We start from the raw sequence: 25,585 nt of genomic DNA on the forward strand, positions 1-25,585 counted from the left end.
AAAGGCATCAGCGAATGAAGAGCAGAACAAAGCTCAAAATGGAACATTATAAAATGACTGGGACAATGTCTCGGCTGTGTGGTTTGAAGTTGCGCGAAGCGGACGGAGGTTAATAATAGAAGTCTGAGCCATAACAATGTCAGTTCCAGCTTCATTTGAACCCCCCCACCAGATTCCTCCTGGCCTCCTTTTTCTCCTTCATCCTAAACTCTCCATATCCCTCGTTCCCCCTCCTGCTCAGGCATCGCTCTCTTTGATGTCTGCATATGTTGATGCTCTTGGGTGAGGAGTTATTGTACAAAATGATCACAATTACAATGGCGCTCCCCCAACCTATCGCTCTAATCCCCCTAAAAACTAATTATGCAAAAGAGGAGTGAGGCAGAGAGGAGACGAGAGATTTTACGCTTGCCTCTCGCTTCCTCTTTCTCTTCTGACAAGCAGCAGCAGGCTGTGTGAAGTTGTTGTCATGGTTTCTTTGGAGGCTTTTTCATTTTTTGGCTGAATAATGAAGCGATCAGGACGGGGGAGAGATGGAGGAACGTTTACATTTGAGCCATGAAGTTCTGCAACAAATCCCTGTTACTTCATTGTTCTTTACAGTACCTTGTAACTGAGAGTGAACGCAGATGAGGTGCAGTGAAATATACACTAACGGAGAGCAGGAAAAAAGTGACAGGCTTCCAAAGGATATATAACTTTTAAAAATACATTTTAAAATCTATTATTGTAAAAGACAAAGCCTCAAAGATCCTTTTATAGCTTATATGAGGCAGTAATAGCGCAATTACTCTCTTGTAGCCATGTCTGACTCAAGCATTTAATATCAGTTGATGATCAATTATCATAATAACGCTGGTAATTGACGCCTACATATCATTGGCTATATACAGACACCATACTAAACACCTTACGATAAACTTTTAACAATTCATTCTCGCTCCAGGAGCTGTTCAAACACCAGAAAATCGTCGTCTTTTTCTACTTTTTCATTGATTAGATGACGCCATTGTTCAACGGTGGAAAAAAATCTGTACCTCGCAAACAAACTTAATACCACAGTTAGCAATAGTAATAATAATAATGTAATAATTTAACAGCTGCACTGTGTGGGAAACCAGTCAAAACTTTTTATGGCCAAGTATTCCCAGTGTTGGGAACGGGTTATGCTCTGGGTGCTATCGGAACCATCTAAGCACTGCAGAGTTAAATTTCTTCACAACAATATGGCTCAGATTGTGCGCACTGTTCTGAACCATATGTTGCAACAACACTGCAAATTATTTCCCCACTGTGGGAGAAATTAAAGGATTATCTCATTTTATTTTATGTTATAATGAAATGCAAATGGTGTGTTACTAGACTCATATTCTGAATACGCACATATTCTGATTAATGATGTGGCCGCTTTGAGTGACGGGTGGATGTGCCCACACGTTCCCAGCTACATGTCTCACTCCGCTGCTTTGGCTTTAAAACTGCTTCAAGTAAACCTGACAACAGCTTCAGAACCGTGGAATGTTTGTCCAGCTTTGTACAGGCCCGCAGTCATAAGATGTTACTAAAGATATTGTGACAACACCATTGTCAGGCAACTGTGGGCGTGTCTAAACCACTAATGGCAACAGTTAAAACAAGCTAACCAAGCAACTTCAGGTAAGAAATGGAAAGACAGAATGAAAGGATGAGGTGATTGACAATATCAACAGATTCCTCATGAACTACTCATGAACTCTGACGTCTCAAATTTACAGTCACAAAAGGGCGCTGCTCACACTAAATGAATGTGACAAAAACAACACCATTTGAAGGCAGTATGCGCTGTCCGCTAGGTGGGAAGAATCCAAATTAAAAAAAAAATGAAAAAATGTGTGAGTTTAATAGTGACTAACCTGCAGTTTAGGCTCCACCTACGCAGTGCCTTCGCAGAGCCTAGCGCCGTAGATGAATCGAACCTCCCTAGAAATATAACCATGCACCGCGTCGCCGCGGTTATATTCCTCAATCTCCACCATTTTCAAATTGATTGGAAGGAAGTAGAAACAAAAATTAACCCAACTGGCAAAAAACAGCGCAGACTAGCATTTGGGTGGTGGTGTTGCAGAGTGAGCCAGACTGACGAGCGCACAAGTAAAACACTGGTGTAGGCTACGTCTGAAGGTTACAGCGTCCAGGTCCCACAGTGCTCTAAAAGTGCCTGTAGATTCAAATATAAAGAAAAAGAAACAAAGTTTTGTTGCTTAATTCTATTATTGAGGAGACACATGGTTCAGGTTTAGTTGCCAGCTGGTATTAGCTGTCACGAAGACCAGTCCATAGAACCTAGAAGAAAAGATGCCTTGGTCCATCCTGACGATGCCTAATCGTCAAAGAGGGATCTCATACTAATGCTGACCACGATTCCTGGCCATCGGTTCAGACCAATTTAAGAATTTAAACATGTGTTTGTTCAGTCAATCAGTTACCTGCTGAGCTTAATCAGAATGATTTCAAAGCATTTCAACCAGTAATCAGTACTGGATGGCAGCTTAAATAAGCGGCTCACTTACTAAATATGTGCCGCCTGCTGTGTGTTGTAGAAATACTGCTCATTTTCCTGAAGCTTAATAAGTTTCATGCAAAATCTCACAAAAGTATAATAATTATTTCTGTGTGCCCTCACTATGAAACAACAGAAATGTAGCCAGCGGGTTTAAACATAATACACGTGGTCTTTTTATTACACTATAAAGGGTAAAGATAATGAACATCTGCCCAAAAAACAATAGCAGCTACGAGCCACTTCACTCCACCGGCCTTTTCTATTATACCCTCTTTTATTCTCGGCTAATGTGGTTAGTAAACAGGTCAGCCACAGAATGAAAGCAGTGAGTGCGATGTTTCTGAACTACATTCATTCCTCTGCTCTTGGTGTTTTGTGAGAACGCCCCTCTGCGACCCCATCCCTCACAATTAAATGTGCCGGCCTCAGCGCGATTGCAACAAGTCATCCGGCAAAACAATTTGACCTGACACTGTCACACATACAGTGCAGCGCGAACTGGGTCCACTGGTCACTGGGCAGCAAGGCCTGGCCAGTGGGGGGGGCAATGATGAGGTGCATCCCTCCGTCTCTGTTTTCTTTAGTTCTGAATGACTGGTTCCTGATTTAGGAATCTCCATTTTTATTAACAATAAAGGACCTGTAGAACTACCATGACTAGGGTCTGTTAAACTCAACCAAGTCAGGTTTAGCTTTGTTTTTGGATATACCATGACCTGGATGACTGGGCACCTTCACAGACAATCTCATAAGCTGAAAAGCTACTCTTTTTCACAAGATAACAAGCTACATGCTAATGGTAGAACACCAAAAACAATGTTTGTAGTCCAACACCCATGACTTACTTACTAACTTATTGCAAACTCATTGAACTGTTTGACACCAGCATGTTTTTTTTTTTCCAGTAAAAAGCCATTGGTGCTGTTGTCCTATTTTTAACTGTCAAAAATGGCCTACATTGCCACAAAAGCAGAGCTGCAGTATCATAAATGATATCGGGGCAGCCCATCCTACTGAGATTTGGTCCTTTTCACTCAACAATACTTTTCATCTTAAGGCACTTGAGTGAAATCCAAGGAAATCCCACAGTAGTGTTGAAGATTCAGTCCAGAGAACGTATTCTCTGTGGAGCTGACTGACTACATGACGAGCTTCAATAAGGACATATTCACTGCTAGTGCTGCTTGTGAGGCTATAATAAAATAATGTAGGAATTTAACTGCAATAATAATAATAATAATGCAATATTAGCTTTTATTAAAGGGTCACTTTGCTGACTTAGTGATGTCCTCGCACTGAGGGGCCAACTTGGATTAAAATATAAAAAAATAATCAAGGCAATAGATTCCAACATATCTCAGCCAAACAGAGGTCAAACTCAGCAACAAACCCAAATAACATCTTTCCCATAGACCCTGAATACCTGTGAAATACCCACATCTTTCTTAACTCCACACAATCTGTGAGAATCCCTTTATGTTCTAAATTTTTTAAAATCTGAATCAATATATTTAATTGTTGGCAAATTGGCCCTAGATCAATAAAACAATCACATTGTCAGATGTACAGATAAGATACATAACTATGTAGAAAGATTGACACGTTGACAGTGCAGCTTCCTTTTAACCAAAGGCTTACAACCACTCTTAATAATTTAAAAGTGGTTTAGGGTTAAAGCTCTCACATCACTCATCATTATCCTCTGTACTTAAGTACCTTTGAGCCAGGTACTGATCCCTGAAAGCTCACCCTCAACTCCCTAGGAGTCAGATATTACAGGATGATATCAGCCATGAGCCATAACTGAATTTGCCTTCATTTAAGACACACTAGTTAACACACACACACGCACACACAAAGACGCACACACATGCAGGAACCGGCGCTTTCCGATCGATAGCTACATCAATAAAACCACCAACACTCGCGTGTAAACACCCAAACACTGCCCCTAGCAACCGGCGCAACGCGGAGGCGGGCGTATTGATCACCGCAAACAAATGAGACTGGACAGCGCTGCGTACCTCCTCAAATGGTGTGAGAAAATTAAAAATAACATTTTAGCGTCGACAAAAAGAAGCCAGTGGACAGCGCAGCAGATTGATGTCCACAGCAAGTTGAACGGTTTCTTTGTATCGTGTAACACCCATGCTGGTGCGTCATCAAGATATTGCTGTGGCTTGCTATTTGCATAATGGGAGAATGATGTTGCACTACGCAAATTCTCGGGGGAAAACTCAGCCTGGAATCGGTTCCACCTGTGAGAGGAGGAATCGCTATAGAAAATAAATATAAATCCAGACAACACTTTTCCTGGTGCACCCAGAGAGCTGTGAGGCAGAAGTGAGCTAGTGATAAATGGAACTAGACAGTGCGGCCAAGATTTCACCAAGAAATGGCTGATTTTAGAACTTCATTGTTTCAAAAATCTTTCCAGTGGTAGTGTTTCCTCTGGCATTACTGTGCATTACCATGTCCGGAATTAGACTCAAATGTCATCACATCTGGACTACTGCTAAGATCCTAACCCCCTGTCAACTTATCAAGAGATCCACTCATTACTGGTAGTTGACAGTTGGACACTAGTGGACATTCTAGGTTCTGGTTGCCTTAGTAACCTTATTGCATGTTTGCCGTTCCAAATGTTGAGTGAAACCAGGAGAAAATAAAAATATGGCTAGTGTTTGACCAGAGCAAGGTCTTCTTGCTGTCACCTGTCTCCATTTTGAAAGAAAATCTCTCCATTTGGTCAGTTGACCCCTCAAAGTTCAGCTTGGTACCTTCCTATGACAGGGTTTTTGTCACGCCTGTCATTGATGTAACTAGTAACGGCCTCTTGTGACCACATAACTGGTAGTGTCTTCCTGGGTGTACCCCCCTAACAGACAGAACACTGTCTCGGAATAGCTGATTAATCAACTGTGTGATCAAGAGAAAATACATTTGCTTCAGGACCATTTTCTTATTAAAGATTCCAAAATCTGCACGTCCTAGTAAACAGATCAGATAAATTTGCTTGTCTTTTTGCGTCTTTGACGTATTTACCACACGTAACAAAACTGACATTAAAATGATGGAAGAATGGTGAAAAAAACTCTAGAGTGTAATCGTAAATATTCCTTTTGTTTATGCCTACAGATAATAATGACATCGTTTATCTTTGCATGTCCTGTAACTACTGCATGAGTTGAAGACGTACCTGTGCACTTGAATGCTTTATGAATGATCAGGTCCGTGGATAACGTTTCTATTCTTTGTTGTTGGGCTGGCATATTTGGTTTTACTTACATTCCTGAAGGTATATATGTAATGTAATTGGAATAGTAGCAGCACGAACATGGAAATGCCATATGTGATGATGTATTTACATACATACTGTATAAGCTCTGTGGCCACTTTATGTTTGAAAAAAAAATCTATCTATTTATCTATTGTACATTGTGGATTAAGTGTCTTTAACTAAAACAGATTCCCAGTGAGAACAGAGTGAAATACATGGAGCGATTGATCCATTCAACATGTCAGATGGTTATTCAAACTATTTAAATGACCAGATCTGCTCCAAAGGCGAAGCAGACGGACAGACTGGTTCAATACTAGAGCAAGCTCCTCCAAGAGCTGTCCAAGACAAAAGACATATAACATGTCTTTTACCGAGGGACAAAGAGACTCTCCTGAGTGGTTGACTGCTGAAATACACATTTCTATGAAAAATTATATACGTACTTCTGGAATCCTAATCATGCTGAGTTTTCAGCAGAGGAAAAAAAAAGTAACAACGAAAGGAAAGAACATGATCAGGGTTGAAATCTTTAACAAATACTGAAGAACATATCCAAGATTAAAGGTTGTTCCAGGTTGGCAGCCTTCAACTTTAGGAATTGTATGGTCAGTTTATTGTGAATTTACTCCTTTAGTGATGAAACCAATAACATAACCAAAGAAAAGGAATGTTTTTTTTGCATTGAAGAAAGGTAAACTTGGAGCAAAGGCCCATGAACATGAACCTCGTATCAAACATAAACCAAGTCTTCCTCACTGAAGGAATTGTGTCACTTTACTAATGTTACTGAAGACTGTTTTAAATTTCTCATTATTCAGTGAACAAAATTTGGAGACACAACATGATCATTACTTAGGAATTCTGGGATTTTTTCTGAAAACACTGTTACTATACAGAAGTGTTTGAATTTACAGTATTCAGACTTTTGTGCCTGTACAGATGTTCCTCAACAGCCTAAACCATCAACACAGAAAACAGGCAGAGCTGATGTTCAACTGATTTATTGGGAAGTGAGGCTCAAACACACACTTGCAGTTATCACTCACTGCCATAAATGTCGCCAAAGAGCACATAAGGGGGGTTGCTGCTTTAGCATAAGGACTAGAAACAGACATAGATGGCAGCTGTGTTAAAAAAAATTTTTCTGTCTGCCTTCCAGCACAGCAGAGGCTTAATAATTAACAATAGTCATTTAATCTGTACACAAACAGAAAATGAACACAAAGTTGAGTTTTTATCGTGGGTTCGTTAGTGGTTTGTTAAGCTAATAGCATGCTGGCTCAGGGCACATATTTAGCACATGAACATTGCATTAATCTCCCGATCATTATTTCTAAAATAATTGGGGTAAGACTTCTTTCAGTTCAGTACATGCCATAAATAATTGTGCTATATTAGCTTAGATAGTAGTTTGGATGTTATTTTAACCTCCTCAAATCTATAACTGTTTATCCCCTTTAAGAACACACTCTCACGTCTGATACCACCTCTGTAGCAGACTCTAGTGTGAGCACCTGTAAATGCAGGCAAACTAGAAATTGCTTTGGGGAAAAAAAGAGAAACCGTGCATCTAAAAAAGCCCTTGAAATACCAGAATTCTACCCTTTGTGCTCTCAGCAGGGAACATGCATTTGTCAGCCACTCTAGCATCAACCCTCCTTTGTATTTGCTTTCCTCTCTGAAGTTAAGTTACTGTGGGTGGAACCTTGCGTGTGTTGTGTCCCTGTTGGAGCGTTTATGCTTATTTAGTGCCCAGCCTTCTTCGCCCTCCCTCCCAGATGATTTACTTATGTAAGGAATCAGCGCAAGCTTGTCTGAGCACCATCTCTTCTGAATACAACTCTCTACTGTAGCAGCTAATACACATGAAAGAAAGCTATTATCTAATGGGTATATTTGTTATTTACAGGGTGCAAAGGCAGGACTTTGTGAATTTGTTAACCGGGCATTTATAACTAAACCTTGCTTACAAGGTCAAATACAAGTAAAAATCACTAGTGTATCAAGAGGTCAAGACCAGCTTTAGAGCAGCATCACTTCCTGGGATAGATCTAGAATGTAGGGACTCCAACCTTCCAGATAAACATAATATGTCACAACTGGAAATAACAATCTACTGATTCTGTCACGTATGGGCGTTTTCACATCTACATTTAGTTCAGATTCAGGGTGTAATTGATAATTGCAATGAAAACCAGGACGCTACGCTTTATAAACAAAGTTTAGTGTCTATTTAATGTTAAAACACAGGTGTCACGTGTCACTCCTCAAAAGACACACTAGGTAAACTGCATGTAACTTTTGTAATCATAAGGGGAGTCATATCGGCTCGTGGCTAATGTGGGTTCAGACTCTAAGTGAACTGTGGGGCGGCGATCGGGCTGAGACCTCCTATTCTAACAGGCGCAACATGACCGATTTGTTCCGAGGCCGACTGCTATTGCAATGTTCACACCAGCCCAAATAAACCGACCTGGCAGGGAAACATTCCCAGTTACAGAACAACGCCGTACAACACTCATTGGACAGCAACATAGTCTCTCCGCTGAGAACCGATTACGCTCATCAAGGAGCTGCTGGCCCATGGTCAGGGCTTGTTTTATGTGGTGACAGAAGAGGAACAGTGACACAGTCATACATGTCATGTGAGGTGTTTTTCTTCTGTATTGACTGAAACATGGTCCATAATGAAATCCCAATGGCACGTTAGAATCATCTTAGAATCTTATTTAGTTAATTATTAGTAGATTCAGCCTTAAATAAACTAACAGCTGCTCTGTGATTATTTGAGAGTACGAAATATAACAAGACAACACTATCGTGTTCGACCACAACTGTACTTTTTTTGTTTTCTAAATCTGGACAGCAATCAAAACTTTCTGCCAATATCTCTCTCACCCAGTCAATCAACGACATGGCAGAACATAGTGTATCCAAGTCGGGAAACGGGATTTCTTTTCATGTCTATCCTAAAGCCATTATTTCTTTAAAGTCTTTGTTTTATATTGATTGATTCATTTCCCACACCCACATACAAGGACTTTATCTCCGTGTTTGACATAATAAATAGTGTAAGAATTAAGAAACAATACATGTATATCAAATATACAGTATAAAGGAACACTATCTAAGAAACGTGAGGACCATAACCTGCACACATCCCACCTGGTGGATCAGGTTGCCTCCATTCAGATGTCAGCAGGCCTTCAGCAGCGGATCTACAGGAGCAACAGGAGCCTGTCCAGAGCTGAAGCAGAGAGAGCCTGAACACACCAATTATTTGTTGGTTGAGACTAATCTGAGGAATATGACGTTAATGAGGTCCTTTCCGTACGCCTGACATTTAAATATACGTTGATGTACTCCGGACGCCCTAAAATGCAAACATGTGCAGGAATTCCTCGGCTGCTCATTCGATATGTTAGGACATCGTTATGTTAGCAGCACTGACAGACTGGCACACACTAATCCCCTCTCACACCTCCTGCATAAGCCCCACTGCTCTTTTTTTTTTTTTTTTTTTTTTTCCAGACGCCACAAGCTGGTTTCTTGCCAAACCCTGTGTCAAATTCTGCCAACCGCTGACATTGTGGTTGCACGCGAAAAAAAAATTATAATAAAATACCAAATAAAAAACAGAGGAGGGCATCTGACCGGCGCGTTGGAAACGACGATCGCAGCGACAGAAGATGATGTGGAAACGGCAGCAAAGCCTGCACATAAACGGACTCTACATGAACAAACATCATCGCATTGTGTTTTCTACGTGTGTACTATGCGATAATAACAACAACAAATGCGCCCCTCTTTTTCCCAGTAGGCTACGCGCTCCCACGGGAGGCACGCGTCCACGCCATAGCTGTCACACGCAAAGCCGATTTTAAAAATCCGGTCAGATTTACCTGGCTGCGGTCTCTGCAGACACCTCCTCCTCGCCTCTTCTTCTTCTCTCGTTTATTTAAACTCTTCTCTCCGCTCCTTCCCTATTTCATTTCAATCCATGTTCGCAGCTCGTGCTGGATGGATGGATGGGTAGATGGAGGGATGATGGAGGAGGAGGTGGAGGAGGAGGAGGAGGAGGAGGAGGAGGAAGAGGAAGAAGAGGAGCGGAAGCCTTTGAAGTGAGGAATTATGGGGTCCCTGCTCGCGACCCAGCTGCGTGCGTGGACTGGATTTATGTCGTTTCCAAGGCAGCGTCCGTCGACCTGACGGACGTCAAGCTTACGGAGTGTCGTAAATTAAGTCTATTTCCGGTTTCAATTTCGAAAATAAAAGTCCGATTTAAGCGCCAGCCCTTACTACAATACTGCTCTTGCAGAATTATGTCCTTGTGCTGTTTTGCTGTCATAAAATAACTATAAGTTTAAATGGAAAGGAAAATTATTTACATATCTTTTATTGCCCACTGTATTCTCTACACTCTCTAACTATACATTACCATCATCTATGTTATTGCATTTTTAAGTATAGTATGTTTTAGTAAATTGTATATATATATTTAGTATATTTTATATATACGTTTGCACATTTATTTATTTTATTTTTATTTTATATTTTGTATATATAGTGTGTATACCTCCTACACAATTCTGTATGTTTTATATATCCTTTTTAATTGTTTACTTTTGCATATGTTGCATGCACTTCTTTACATGCACATCTACACATTGCGAACCACTTTGTGAGCACCAAAATATAAAATTGCTGTTTATTTAACAGCTCTAGTAATATAAAAGCATATTGCTTTTGTCTGAAAAAAATAAATGAGCAATATTTATCCACTTTTTTAAAGAGCTCGGTTGCTGATAGCTCCACTGTTACGATGCTAGCACTGATGTCGAGCTATATTTAGTTTGTATACCGTACATATGTAATTTTCGCTTAATTGTAGTGGTTTAACTCTCCAAAAATTGCAAATATGGACCAAAATTTACTTAAATTGAATTAATTAATTTCATTGTAAGTTATCCTCTTATTTTTTGATGCCATAATGTTAACTGATTTGTTCCAAACTGTTTTGACTGGCACACGCGATTCTGTTATTATGAAGCATCTTTCAGCAAATTAATGACAATCATTTTATGACATTAAAACATTACGCGGAATTAAGTCACATTTAGTTTTCGTGTCTTTACAGTGAAAGCTTCATTGTCTTAACTGCTACTATTCGTGGTGGTAGCCTACCTTTCGCTGGCTTGACGCAGCTGCCGGCTCAAACGAGCTCGAGAAGACGCAGCAGCCTGGAAGGCGCATGCGTGAACGAAGTGTTCCGATTTTTGCCGGCGACAGCCGAGACCACCACCCACCCTGTGGAGCAAGGCAGAGCCGCTGCAGGCCTGTGGAGGATTCTGACACCACCGTTTAAACACAGGAGGATTGGACGCTTATTTCGCTTTGATTAAAGATCTGAAAGCGAGACTGTAATTATAAAGTACACACACACACACACACACACACACACACACACACACACACACACACACACACACACACACACATTTATGCAGTAAATGTAAATATAAAATATTTCAGAATATAAGCTCATTTTCACAATGCGAGCTTTGTTTGTCACTCTTATGAAATTTATTTTTTGACTTTTTGTGTAAAGTCGCTAGAAGCTTAAATAATAATAAATAATAGGTAAGATAATCTATCTATCTATCTATCTATCTATCTATCTATCTATCTATCTATCTATCTATCTATCTATCTATCTATCTATCTATCTATCGCGGAGTGGTGATCACAGTGGAAAAGAAAGACAAAAAATGAGAATAACATGTTATTTGAAGGAATTATAGGGTTCATCAAATATATAAATAATATGAACTGTAGTTAGTATATAAATAGTACAGTCCACATTATAAATAGAATAGTTTTAGGTCTGTTTACTAGATGTCAACAGCTTGTAAAACCCCGGGATAATGACACAATCTGTTTTCATGGGGTTTTCTTGACCTCAGTGCTGCTGTTTACCAGATTCGCCACTTAGCGGCGCTCTTGTCCAACTTTCAGTCGCTGTCCTTGGTGCTGATCTCAAGGAGGCAACATGTTAGTCTGTATACACTATACAGACACCTGGAAGATATGCCTATATTGCATGATTTATACTTGTGATATTCATATTGTAGTGCTATCAGGGGAAATAACGGGGCCATAAAGCACCAGTCTCACCTCATCCATGTGCATCCCGGACACTCCTGGTCACTCACATCGTTTTTATTTAAGCATTCTAAAATAACCGCCTTTATTTACATCTGCTGCATCTCAGATATTTGGTACCAGTCTCTTTCCTAGTGATGCAATTGCTTTTTGTGGTCAACAGAATAATATATATCACAGAATGTCTAGAACAGCATATCTTGTGTATACTAGCACAGAAAGCCTGGAAGAGAAGACAAAAATGGGTCTTTATGGGTATTCATGAAACCTTTTGAGTTACTCTGGTGCCTCCCTGTGGCTTAAATGTTAATCACACATCGCTCTGCATTTTAAAGCTTCATTAATGGATTCAGGACCTCCATCGACCCACATCAGCATCAGCAGGAACAGCAGAGAAAGAGACAGAGAGGGAGGAAGAGCGGATTGTTGATTAAGTCACATTCTGAACTCCAAATTAGTGCGAGGGAGGCCTTGAAGTATTTCAGCGCAATCATCAAACAGTTTGAGGCCACTTTGAAATGAAATAAAGTGCATTCTATTAGAGACATGATCACTGATATTTGATTAACAGCCCAGTCAAGGCTGCACGCTTAGGAATTGTGCAGTCATGTTCAGTGCTTTAACCAATCAAATCTGCTGGAACTGGTACAAATTGTTTTGTAAATAATTATATATAAACATTATTTCATCTTCTACTACCACTTCTCCACACTAGGGTCACAGTGTTGCTGGAGCCTATCCCAGTAGTCATCAGGTGAGAGGCGGGGTACACCCTGGACAGGTCTCTTTCCTCCCATTAACCAGGGAGGAAACCAGCAGAAACCCACGCAGAAAAGCCAGAGCTGGACTCAAATCCAGACCTTCTCACTGGGAGGGATCAGTGCTAACCACCAAGCCACTGTGCTGCCTTATATAATATTATATATTATATGAATATATATAAATATTTTGTACTTTTGTAAAGTGAAAATACATAAAGATGGCCCTCCTTGATGTGGCTCATAGGTTTTCCGAGGTTTGAAGCTCAGCTTGGCCTCTCCAAACGTCAGCATCTTGGCAGTGTTTGAGTCCACTTAACTACAAGGTAAAATGGGAAAAGAGGTGGGGCATGAGTGACGCTGAGGCAGGCAGCTAGCAACCTGTGAGGCTACTCACCTGTTAACCTGTCTTGAAATAATTTAAACATGTGAGAACTTAGCTACAGGGACAAAAACATTGTTTTTAGTACCAGACTGTAAAAATGTCTGTTTCGGCCCAGTAAAACATCTAAACACAGAGGTCTGTAGGCAGTAACTTGCTTTAGGAGCTACTGGCCATTGGTGGAAATGTAAACCTTTTTGGCCTAACTCTTAGTCCCAAAAAGTTCGTTCTCATCCTCATACCTAAAAGTGACCAGTTCACACTTCATGACACTGAAAGGGAAGATAAAGGCTAAATCATTGTATTGTTACTTTTGCTGTGAGGAAGAACACCTTACTGCACCAGATCAGTGAATGCTCGATAAATGTCAGCAGCTCGTTAGCTTTGTGTAGCTTGGTTAGCATAGGCACAGGAAACAGAAGGAAAGTGTTAGCTTGGCTCTGCAATCCCCTCATTCCCTCACAAAAAGAAAAAAACAAAACAAACAAAAACAAAACAAAGAAACAAAAAAACAAAAAAAAAAACATAAAATAATCAACAATGTCTTTATTATAAGTTTTACTTTGGACAGAGCTATGGTGGCTGTTTCCCTCCGTTTCTTGTGTTTATGCTATGCTAACTCCCATATTTATTTGAGGTCAAGAGATGAGTTATTTATTTTATAATTCAACAAAACAATTGGCCACAACATGAAAACCACTGACAGGAGAAGTAAATGACATTGACCATCTCGTGACAATTTAGTGTTCTGCTGGGAAACGTTTGGACTTCATGTGGATGTTACTTAGACATAGACCAGACCAGGCACCCCCACCCCATAGCAATGACACTCCTTGATGGTAGCAGACATCTCCAGCAGGATGCAGCCTGACACAGACACACACACAATAACGGTTTACTACAACTCAAAAAACAAGAAGAACAGAACAAGGTGTTCCCGGCCTCCAAATTCACTACATCCCAAACTGATCAAGTATCTGTGGGATGGTCCACAGAGGCCCCTCCACTCATTCTCTGATGAATTACAATTGCTGTGGAGGCAAAAGGGAGACCTACACAATATTAAGCAGGTGGACATAATGTTATGTCTGTCAGTCCCACTATATGAGCTGGGTTCTTCTCAAGATTTCTTTCCATTAAAAGCCACAGTTGCCTTTATGGTTGGACTTGAGGTCTCAGGCCAAGTTCTTTAAAGCCTCTTGAGACAATCTGTACTGCACTGAAGCTGTATAAATAAAATTGAATTAAACTGACATCTTTGCACTCACGCTGCAGGGATTTTTCATACTGTCAGAATAAATATATATCCTTAAAACAAAAATAAATAGTGAGCTATAGGAGCAGTAATCACATCAGAAGGGTTCTTACACGACTCACTGGGCAGAGCCAAAACTTTAATTATGTCCAGGATCACCTCCACTCATCATGAAGCACTTTGGATAAAAGTCCCCAGTGCAGCTGATCACAGAGGTGTGACTATACTGCACCAATCAAACGCCTCAAATTACATTCAACAGAGGATTTTACAACAGTGTAAAAATGTAGCATGTAGCAATACGTAGCATATTGATATGATGGAGAGATTCATTAACATTGTCAATAAAAACCTGTTTCCCAGAGTGGAAATACGACGAGCGTCCACACATCAGAATAATATTTTAATAAATAAATAGCAGCATCACACAGAAAATAAAAACTAAAATATACATTGTGTGGATGTCGATCATCGGTATAAACTCAAGAAGATGTGTCATAGACGAACATTCACAAGTAAAATCGTATAAAATAAAATTTTTTAAAAAAACTTGCGAAACAGAACAGATGGATCAACACAGAAAAAGGTTTCTGTAACCCATGGGCGGCGGGACATTGGGTCACTAGGATCCCTCTGACCCGGTCACATACGGGTCAGAGGGAGGACATTCGATGCAGACCCTAGGACAACCTGCCTATTCTCAGAGCCGTTCACTGACAGAGTCAGAAGATAACAGAGTTGGGAAGTTAAATGCAATATAAAGCGTTTGGAAGGAAAGGAAAGCCAGAATTAAAATGTCAGCTTGTTGACGGACCAGGACTTTAGATTTGAAAAGAAGAGAGAGGAAGCACTAAAACAAAATCATCTTTGGATTTGCTTTGATGGACAATATTTCTTCAACCTGACTGAAATCAGCCTGTTTATAGATTCCAACTTAACTGTTTATGTCACAATAAAACCTTATTGCCAAAGAGGCTCTGCCGTCATGAAGCATTGAATCTGACAGATATGTAACAGAAGAAGGAAAACTTTTTGCGTTGAAGAAGGTTGACTAAGATGGATTCATGTTTACAACGCTGAAAACAAGGAATCTGCCTTTGTTTAGCATTTCAAACGCTGGTTTGATCAGCTGGCTGTTTTTCTACTCCCAGAAATGAGCAGATCCGCATTTGCACAGCTGTTAGGAACTAATATGAAAATTCCTGCTGATCAGTGTTGCAATTTGCTTCTAATTCTGTTAGCTTTGGAGGCAGCCATGATGATGATTTAGAAAATGCACTCACCTAACCGAGCAGGAGGTTAGCTTCGCTTAGCTTAGCATACACACAGGAAGCAGAGGCTAACAGTTAGCTTGACTCTCTAGATTGCTTAATTCATTAAAAAAGTTGGTGGTTTATCAAGTGATCAATAATGTGCTCATGTGTTTGTAGGCTTTACTCTGTACAGAACCATGCTAGTTCGTTTTTCTCTGCTTCAGTGTGTTTATGCTAAGCTAAGCTAACTCTCCCTTGTTTTTGAGGACAAGAGGACACAGTGTGAGTTATTTAACTTATATTGCAACTCTAAGCAAGATAGAACATTTATCATGATGCCAAATGTTCATCGCAAAACTAAACTTTACTTTCTGATGTTCAAATTTGTGCTAATGCATTCTGGGACCATTTTCCTTTAAGTGAAATGTTATTCTGAAGAAGTAAAAAGCCCAAATGATCAACTCTCACATGCATTCAGAATGACCTCTGTCAACAAACGGCTCCAGCTATGTCTACACACACCAGACTTGGATCCAATTGTAAGTCAAAATCTTTCCAGACACCTTTTCAAAGTGATTGCTTTCATCCATCTGGACCGTGAGGAAGGAACAGGACAGGAACAAGGGGACATTCATGTTCAATCCACTGCCCAATCGATAATAACCCAGAAAAGTTACTGAATCAATCTCAGGTAGTAATTTGAGCCGAGCCGAGTACACACACACACACACACACACACACACACACACACACTGGTACACAGGGAACATACAGTTATTACAATGTGACATACTGAGTTGGCTGGCCTGGCCTAGCTCTTTGCTCGACCACATCTGGACCAATTAAACACTGGAGATTCAGAGAGTCCTCTCTTCTCCTCTGTTTCTGTTGTGCCCTGGTATTGGCTGATGATAAAGGTGAAATGCCCACAGGATTTGCATGCTGTTTGCTGTTTTGTTCTTTCTTCCGAGTATTAAAGAGAATCTAAGTGAGGCAGAGAGGACCTTTTGAAAGACTCTTCAAACTCTTCAAGCTTGCCAACGTTAGCTCATGTAAGACCATGTAAGTGGTGCAAGTGGCCACTGTGTGAGTCTGTAGCATACAAACGGTGGATAAATTATAGAGAGAAGCACGGAATCAGGAGGAAGAGAGCTGTCACATTTCATTCTGATTGTATGTAGAGGTGGCCGCAGGCCTCAGGCTCCAGGTTCGGTTGTTCCACTGCAGACTATGACGTTTGTTTTCTTTGACCTTGAAAAGGGGCACTGTAGGTATTAAAAAGGTCTAAACCATAGACTGTATATAAATATGGCCAAAACGTCCCCACTTCCTTACACTGACCAAACTGATGCTATTTACCCAGGGATATGTGCTCTGATCTACCTCCACAAGTTACAAAGAAATGCAGGAATATAAGCTGTACTTATTATTTCATTTATTTCATTTTATTTTCCTACTCTCATAGTCTCCTACTTATGGCGTCAAATAACTAACTAAAAAGAAATGTATAAGTATGCATCAGCAGTAACTGCCTAAAATGACAGGAACCATCCTTGAAAAAAAATATTTGATGTGTATTTTAGTGTTTTAGTCCCATCCACTAACATGGAGTGGATGGAGCTTATGACCTGTACTGCAGCCAACCACCAGGGGGAGCTCTACTTGCTTTGGCTTCGCCTTTGAGGGGCTGCTCTGTCGTCCATCTTTATATCTGTCTATGGTTGTAACCCACAAGTCTGTGCTTCTGAAGTTCTGATTTGAATGATTGTTCGTTTCTTGGTATGATTTTTTTTTTTAAAGGCTTAAAAGAGACTGTTTGATTAGTCTGACACAAACGGAAGCAGCAGAGTAGTGAAAAATGGATCAAAGAAAAAGAAAACATTACATTTCACACAAAACAACTCCCTCCTATTGGCCTTCATTGGCTTTCAGGTTTTCAATTTAGAAAGTTCCTTCAGAGCCACTGAAATCATTCGTAGACTCAGCCAAAAGTGTAAAACCCACCAGAGTTCCCCGTTAAGTGATCTCATTAAAGTAGTTTCTTTATATTTATATAGTTTGACAACTCAACCAATTAGCCGTATTACTCTGAACAAACACGTTTAAGGTGACGCTCTTGTCTAATCTGTTCATAAGAAAAGGTAAACTCTTCACGAGGCAGGCAATGGAGATGCGGTGTGGAGGAATTACTGTGCCTGTCAGATGTCGATAAAATGTCTGAGGAGGGATGGAGAGCCAGAGTGACAGAGCTCTGAAGGTGGGAGGTCTCGATCGTGAGAGGTTTGCCTCTTAACGTATCGACTTTCTGTCCGTCTTGCGAGACACTTGGAATCTAAAGGGGTATGCTGGCTCAGGGTGCGGTGTGAGGCAGACAGACGAGCCAATCTTCTCTCCATAAAACTGTAACAGTAATGCTCCGATTATCTGATTATTTCTTTTTGTCTAGCCTGGCTCTCTGTGCTTGAGGCACGTTTCAGCTGACGGAGGGATTTTTGGAGACAGTGATCTAATAACCGTCCTTGACGTTCTTTTCTTTTCAAGGGTGTCTCCGTCAGAGATGCAGGGAATATCAAACAGATGATCTGAATACCTTGACACATAATCTGATTAGACGTGGACGAAGGACTTTTTAAAGAGGACACAAATTCTCATTTATTAACTGCTGGTTATTTTTAAGTCATCTTATCAGACTGATCTCAATTAGAATTTTACAATTAAACTGAAATGAATGAATGATTCAAGTGGAATATTAGAAGGGAATGTAAAAATTTATTTGACCATACGCGCAGGTTGATATGTCCTCACTGCTTTTATCATGTACATGTTTTAAATTTTACTTGCATGAAGGAAAAGGAAGGTTATCATGACTGATGTGAAGCAAACCAATATACTTAAAGATGACATCACTTGTGCACTCCATTAAAACATTCAAATGAATCTCATGTTTAGATTTACTTGATAATTGAAAAAAAAAAAAAACTTGTAGTTGTGAACTGATTTCTTTCCAAAGAAGCAGTTTTACAACCAAAGCAGGAGCCTGACAGCCTGATAGTTTTTTTTATTATATATTTATTTTTATCCCCTCCTTCAATCCAGATGATGGGGAGGATGGACTTTCTGTGTCATGCGGCCACCAGGTGGCACTGTGAGTCCACCAGAGACCAGCAGCCGTTGTACATGCCTTCATCTCAGACCAACTTTGACTGCAGTTCCAAGAAAGTTTGCTCCGGAGGAACACTGCATCTGCCAGGAGTCTGATTACACATGGCAGATGAGGGTTTGGACAGATTTCTTGACGTCGAGCTCAAGTGGCACAAAAATATATTTGGTTTAGTTTGGTGTGGAGAGAGTCTGCGTGAATCCAGAGGTTGAACTACTGCGTTTTGACTCCGTGACGACCGAACTGACTTGGTGCTCGGTGCTCGGTCCTGTCACCTGCATCAGTGGGACTCTGTGAAGGGCCTCTTGACTTCATACCAGGCTGACAGTTGAACAGAATTAGCTCTTCGTTGACCTTTTCGCTTTGTCCCTGTACGGATCCTAGGCGATACCTTGGACCCCATGAAGCATACCACATTAGAAATGTAGAAAAAGGCCTTCGTTTTCCATTTAAGGTATGAAAACCAACATTTTGGAGCTAAATAGAAAACAAACACAGTGGAAACATTGGTTTTCATTCCAAAACAAGAGTGGAAAACCCTACTTCGTCTCCCTTGAGGTTCACTCTTCGGGGTTTGCTTCCGTTAAGTAGTACACGTGCGCGTGGACAAAAGACTCCGCACACAAGACTTTCGTAGTAAGCGTCCTCACTACCAGTGAAAGGGCTGCGGCCTCCAAGCTCGGCCCAGCGTCTGCAGGTCGAAAAAAGAAGACGTAAAAGCAGTCAGACGCTGCTCGTGTGTTCTCTGGGGTCAGGGCTGTAGCTGATGAGTGACAGCTCCGGCTCCACCTCTGTCTCCGGATCCGTTTCGGAAAGCATGCCGACGTTGTGGAACTCGGAGAGGCTCTGCGACACTATTCCGATTTGTGTCCCGTCATCTGTCGTGTCCTCTGGGTCCACCGCCAGCCTCCCGTTATCTCCCCTGCCACCATTGCGACAGTTACTGTTGCGGTCCACCCCCGCTTTCCCGTGAGTGCCCGTCAGAAGAGGCGTCACGGTGTGCGACGGGCACGGCGGTGGGACCAGGAGGGTTTTGCAACCCTGTCCAGCTGCCTTGGGCCCGACTTTATACTGACACCTGATGTAGCTAGAGAACGCCCTCCTGTAGGTCTTATTGAAGAGGGTGTAGACCAGAGGGTTGACCCCAGAGGAGATGTAACCCACCCAGACGAAGATGTTGAGGAGGTCGTGAAGCAGCGTCTCGTTGCAGGAGCTACCACACAACACAAAGGTGACGTTGGTGATGAAGAAGGGACACCACATGATGAGGAAGAGGAAGAAGACGATTCCCAGGACCTGAAGGCAGGGAGAGGACAGGACAACAGAGAGAAAAGAATTAAGAAACACTTTTATTTTTCCAAGTGGTTGAACCTCTTGAATGTTCTCTTTTTGATACAGGTACAAGCGCTTTGGTCTTCATCCAGAATAAATATGTATTAACTAAAACGACCACTGAGCGCCTTCAGAGGACTCTGGGACTCCAGCAGCTCTTCTGGCTTTTTGGCATTGCTCAAAATGTCTGGCTGGGTTTGATAACAAGGGCTCTTCTAAATATTTCACAGGAGGCATTTGAAGCTGGCTGTGAGGAAAACATCTGGTAGGAAGAAAATGTCATTCTTCGTCCTCAAAGAGAAATGAAAGCAAATTTCGGCAGACACTTCAAGCTCAAATCTTGTTCTTAGAGACTCTAATGACAACGTGTGCTGTGCACATGGTCACAAATAGCACTCTGCAGTTGCATTTTGCTTTACGGACCATTATAGTTTCCTATTATGATGTTATGGTCCACAAATTTTGTGTTTTCTTTCAACTCTGCACCCTGGTCAAACTCATTTCCAGCAGGGGCCAGCTGCTGTTTTCAGCAATAAAGCTTAGAATAACCCTGGTGTTCCACCATCTGCTGAGAAACAGCCACCAAACAGACCAAGTGACCAACTATCTGGTCAGCAGAGCGCTGCATCTGTGAACTATGGAGTTGAGGATCTTTCACTCAGAAGGTGGTGAAGACCAAAGCAGACCAAAAAGGAGAGTGAAGGACAAATGACCATAAATCTGTGTAAAAATGTCTAAACAAGAACACTCTCCTTCCCATTTTTTTTTTGTCTCTCTACCCGGCCAACTTCACATCAAAGTGCCGCTCTCTTGTGAGCTGCTCAAGGTCTATTCCTGTTAAAACAGTGTCTCTGTTGTCTCAGTGCTTGGAGTTACAGACTCTGGGTTCTGTAAAGTCGTGAGACAATTTCAGTTTACGCTATTTAAATGAAATGGAGTTGAATTTGCTCAGCCTGAGGCCATAACAACCATGTAAGGCTAAATTATGTTACGCTCTTGGTGTCCAACTACTTATTTAAGTGGCTTTAACTTGCGACTGCCATTTATTTTTTAGTAAAACATGAGTCTACTCAGTCTCCCATTTTACGTAAGACTTAAGATATTAAACAGGTTTCTTCTAAAAGTCACTGGGTGGGAGGTACAACTTGGACAGGTCTTTAGTATATTGCTGGGCTAACACAGAGAAGCAGACAACCCTTTACACTCACACACACACCGGCAGCTAACCAGCAGCTACCACTACACCACTGTGCTGTCCCTACAAAAGCCCTTTTTTAAAAAAAATTAAAGTCAAGACACAAACTTAAAGGTATAAGTTAAAATGTACCTCTGACAACATGCGCCGTAACTGTTAAACATTGCTGTACATGTTCTCTGTGGCATCTGTAGTCACGCCCCACTGTGATGCAATGGTGTACTGACACGCCCTGCCCCTAAGTGCACGTTTACATCACTTTAGTGGATGGAAACGTTTTCACTGTTGTGTTGTCCTTTAACTCTTGTACTATTACACTTATTTTTCTTCACTCTGTGTTCTCACCTTTGAGGCCCGCCTCTCATTTTTTATGGCCTGCATCATCCCCCGTCGCCCGTGGCAACTTGAGGCGTCGTTCCTTCCCGGCCCAGCGGCCGGCGAGCTGAGTTGTGATGCCACCTCCGAGCTGGGAATGATGCTTATGCTCTCCGATGTGGAGGCGCTGAGCAGAATGCTGGGCTCAGCACCTTTCAGGCAGCTCAGGGTGTTTCGTCTGCTCTGAACAGGAAGGGGCTGTACCTCTGCTGGGAGGGCCAAAAAACATATATCAGAAAAAGTTTGTGATTGAACAAACACTACTACACAACAAAGATGGATTAAGATTTTATTAAATGATGCACATTATTGCGTAGTCTAAAACAAAAATCTCCAAAAATTTAAATTTGTTTAAAATTACATTAACATAAATCCAACATATCTTAGTAAAGGATAAATCAAGGTTATCTTTCACTTCAAGTCAACACTTCACTCATTCAGCAATACAGGAGCTGTCTCAACAGTGCATTTCACACAGAGCACCAATGGTCAATCTAAGCCTCCTGTACTCAGTAGGACCTGCCCCTACTGCTGCTGATCCAATCATGAGGCACATATTTCTTGCCATCAGGATCCACGCAATTGTCCGAGAGCCTGTTCAGTCCCCAAGTGAAATCCAGACGCACGCTGCAGAAGAGAAGCTAACAGTGCAGCTCGCTCCCATCAGTCAACTGAGGCTACAATGTTTTGGTGATTCACTGTACCTACTGCATTAAGTTTAAATGTAAAGGTATGTATGTTTATGGCAGCTGCACGGCCACCCTACTGTTGCACATGTTTGAAATTTGAACCTGTATTATTTGAATAGCTTAATATTGAATGCAAAATGATGATGATGATGATGATGATGATGATGATAATAACGTATATTGCATATGTATAAATAGCACTAGGCCGAACTTAATATAGAACACATATAGTAGATAGGGGGTCATTACTTTGTGGGTCCATTGCCTGAAAAAGGTTGAAAACCCCTGGTCTGTTTGTCTGCTACAATTTGCCTTCCATAGACTGCAGACAAACTTTCTACGAAGGCAATTACGTGCATTTACAGTATGTGTGTTACCCTTCCAACTTAGCTGCCAAGAAAACTGCTGCCTGTACAGCAACCAGTGAAAGCATGCCAGACGTCTTGTTAACAGGGCTGCTGATATTTTGTAGGGAGGTGGAGAGATGAAAAGGCTGAACAATAGGCAGATATCTCATTTACACTTTTCACCGTCCAGAATGGATAGAGGATAAGGTGGAAAATGGGTGGCACAGACCACCACAGACCACATCATAAAATTACATCTCTCCTGGCTAAAGTAAGGCTTGGCTTGGAGTAAGGGACTAGTCGTCTATGTGCTGCCCAAAACGATCTGATCAGATAACTGCTGTCTGCCTAGCACCACGGAAAGATGTTAGTGAAATATTTGACACATAGTTTGCTTCTTTTATAGACAATTGAGTGTTGCAGAGCCTTTTGCAAAGTCTTTACCCACTTAGCTGTTGTTACTAGCACTTGGTACACATAGTGCATATTTAATTCACAATACAGACAATGGCAAGCAATATTGAGCTTGCTAAACTAGAAATGTATCTACTAGACACCATTTTCTAGCAATTCTGTTTCCACTATTATGGCTAATGTTACCATTTGAACAGCAAGCATTTGTCAATGCATAACCCTAACCCCTAAAGGTTCAATTATAGTACAACACAAGGCATTTATACTTGGGTGCTTGTGTACATTCTGGCTCGCTCTGTAACAACACCACCCAAATGCTAATCAGCGCTGTGTCTTTTTTGCCAGTCGGCAGGGTTCATTAATTACAAAATAGAAAATGACCTCTCGCGGCCCACCTGCAGTACCTTGGTGGGCCGTCCACACATTGGGAATCACTGGGTTAGGGGTTGCTGGGTGCAGTACTTACTTTGGTGTGCACTTGTTGAGAAAATACTGCTTGTTTAGATATTCTGTAATAATCAGATGAAGTTGTGCTTCTTGGCCTTGGAAGCCAAACATGTTAACAGTTGTAGCTTACACCAGTTTCATCAAACCATCTTTTGTGCATCCGTTTCACTTTCAGCGTAGTGATTTAGAAAGTGGTCAGTTTGTGCCTAAGGTAAAACGAATGTAACTTTAATCCGTCCATTGGCATTATTCCATTTACAAATTTATATTCTGTGTTTTTCAAACCGAGAACACGAGTGCTGTAGGACCTGGAACTGAAGGAAAATACATGGAAAAATAAAAGCATGTGCACAGAGCATACTGATGGGACTGAGTAGCTGGAGAACCCTCCTGTATTATTTCAAGAGAAATGCAGACTGTGTATTCAGCTCAAGAGTGGAAAAACACAAAGCCAAAAAAATCAATCTGTTTTGTGCTCCTTTATGGTTTAATTTGAGTGGAGTTCAATACTTGCAGTGATTAAAAATTCCAATTAAAGAATTGAAAAGGCTATTTTCACTCAAATTAAACAGTATTAAATGCGTGGCATATTGCTAGGGATTCTTCACATATTTACTCTAAATTACTTGGCTGAACACTTACAAATGGGCAATTTTTCTTTTAATGTAAAGCAGCAGCTAAAGTCCTGATCGGTGTTTACCTTGTGAGTCTGGAGGAGCGAGTGTATTGATCTGAGGGAGGTGGAAGGTGCTTGACGGTGGCTGCAATGTATTTCTCATTGCTGGTGTGCGCAAAGGCTGCTGGGAGGAAGTCTTTGCTTCGCACAGGAAGACTGTGGCCTGCCTCTGAAGAACCTGGAGAACAGAGGTTGGAATGAAGTCAAGTAAGAATATCGTAACAGAAAACAGAGAAATGTTGAGGCAGCTGGCATACGAGCTGACATAAACACATCTATAAATGTCCTACCTGAATGGTGAGGCAGTAAGTCACCACCATGATGACCAGCGGGATGAAAAAGGCCACAAAGGAGCCAATCAGCATGAAGCGCTCCTCATTGAGGACACAGGTGTCATTGACGAAAACCTTTTGCTCATTGTGGAGACCAATCACTGGAATAGGCATTGAAACGCCTATGGAGAAAGACAGAGAAAGACACGTCGTAATTTTAGACTCCTTTTGGAACAGTCTGCAGATTTTCATGATACCTGTCTGATCACAACCACAGCTACACAACATACGTATGAATTTTCCTTTAAGACCAGATGCAATGTCACTCCTCCTTTTTAGTGTCGGATGTGACTTGAGATATGACAGACCCACACTGCCAGCCAGAAGCAATGAACCTATGTTCCTTTTCTAACTACTATAGGCTCTGTGTATAGGAGATGATGATGTATTTCCGGTGAAATGTCAGGATGGTTGTAAACATCGGTTACCACAGATCGCTGCCATAGACTGTATGATCGCTACTCGGAAAACCTAATCAAAACTGTCCTTGTTGTTGTTCGTTAATCAGAAAAACTAATCTGTTCTTGTTCGCTATTTGCAAATGATTTGTTGTGTTCATTGAAGGAAAAAAAAAAACTTTATGTCATTTTAAAAATAAAATTGCTAATGTTTCCTTCAGTTTTCTCAATCGGACTGGAAGTGGAGGGGTATGGACCGGAAATTTCCGACCATCCTTATGCCAAGGCGGAAGTGATGCGTGCATAGCCTATTCCTACCAAAGATGGGCTACAACCCAGGACCTCTCACACCCAAAGCAAGAACCTCCAAACCAAGTTATGCCAGTGTATTCCCATTCCCATTACATCCAGTACTGCTGTATTGTCAAAGCCAGTGGAACCTGGCACCTTTGTCAAGACACATGAGGTTTGCAACTGATCCCACTGTTAATCTACCCAAGGAAGTACACAGCCACCGAGCACTCAAAGAGGTGTTTCTGAAATTGTCCTTAGAAGGTCGCTAGAGGTTAGGGTTACAGAGGCATA

At 41.2% G+C, this 25,585-nt stretch overlaps 2 protein-coding genes across 5 annotated transcripts in view; both read right to left on the bottom strand.

Annotated features, from left to right (window-relative positions):
* Positions 1-10,052, bottom strand: part of zgc:109889 (uncharacterized protein LOC553542 homolog) — a 36,165-nt gene extending 26,113 nt beyond the window's left edge. Inside the window, exons 1-2 of one of the 3 annotated variants that reach the window (XM_047605288.1) lie at positions 9,728-10,052; positions 8,991-9,072 (exon numbers count right to left, since the gene is read on the bottom strand). The gene's annotated coding sequence lies outside the window, so the exon portion shown is untranslated. The remainder of the gene's footprint in view (positions 1-8,990; positions 9,073-9,727) is intronic. The other 2 variants (XM_047605277.1, XM_047605299.1) reach the window with 2 other exon arrangements.
* Positions 10,053-14,766: 4,714 nt separating this feature from the next.
* The window catches only part of htr2cl1 (5-hydroxytryptamine (serotonin) receptor 2C, G protein-coupled-like 1), a 147,889-nt gene continuing 137,070 nt past the window's right edge, over positions 14,767-25,585 (bottom strand). The window contains exons 7-10 of one of the 2 annotated variants that reach the window (XM_047571894.1): positions 24,561-24,724; positions 24,295-24,448; positions 21,668-21,903; positions 14,767-20,091 (exon numbers count right to left, since the gene is read on the bottom strand). In XM_047571894.1, coding sequence (XP_047427850.1) covers positions 19,519-20,091; positions 21,668-21,903; positions 24,295-24,448; positions 24,561-24,724 — 1,127 coding nt within the window. In that variant the 3' untranslated portion in view covers positions 14,767-19,518. Of the gene's footprint in view, positions 20,092-21,667; positions 21,907-24,294; positions 24,449-24,560; positions 24,725-25,585 lie in introns of both variants that reach the window. The other variant, XM_047571886.1, reaches the window with a different exon arrangement.

This window comes from Mugil cephalus, chromosome 1, assembly GCF_022458985.1.
Source record: "Mugil cephalus isolate CIBA_MC_2020 chromosome 1, CIBA_Mcephalus_1.1, whole genome shotgun sequence".
Lineage (NCBI taxonomy): Eukaryota > Metazoa > Chordata > Actinopteri > Mugiliformes > Mugilidae > Mugil > Mugil cephalus.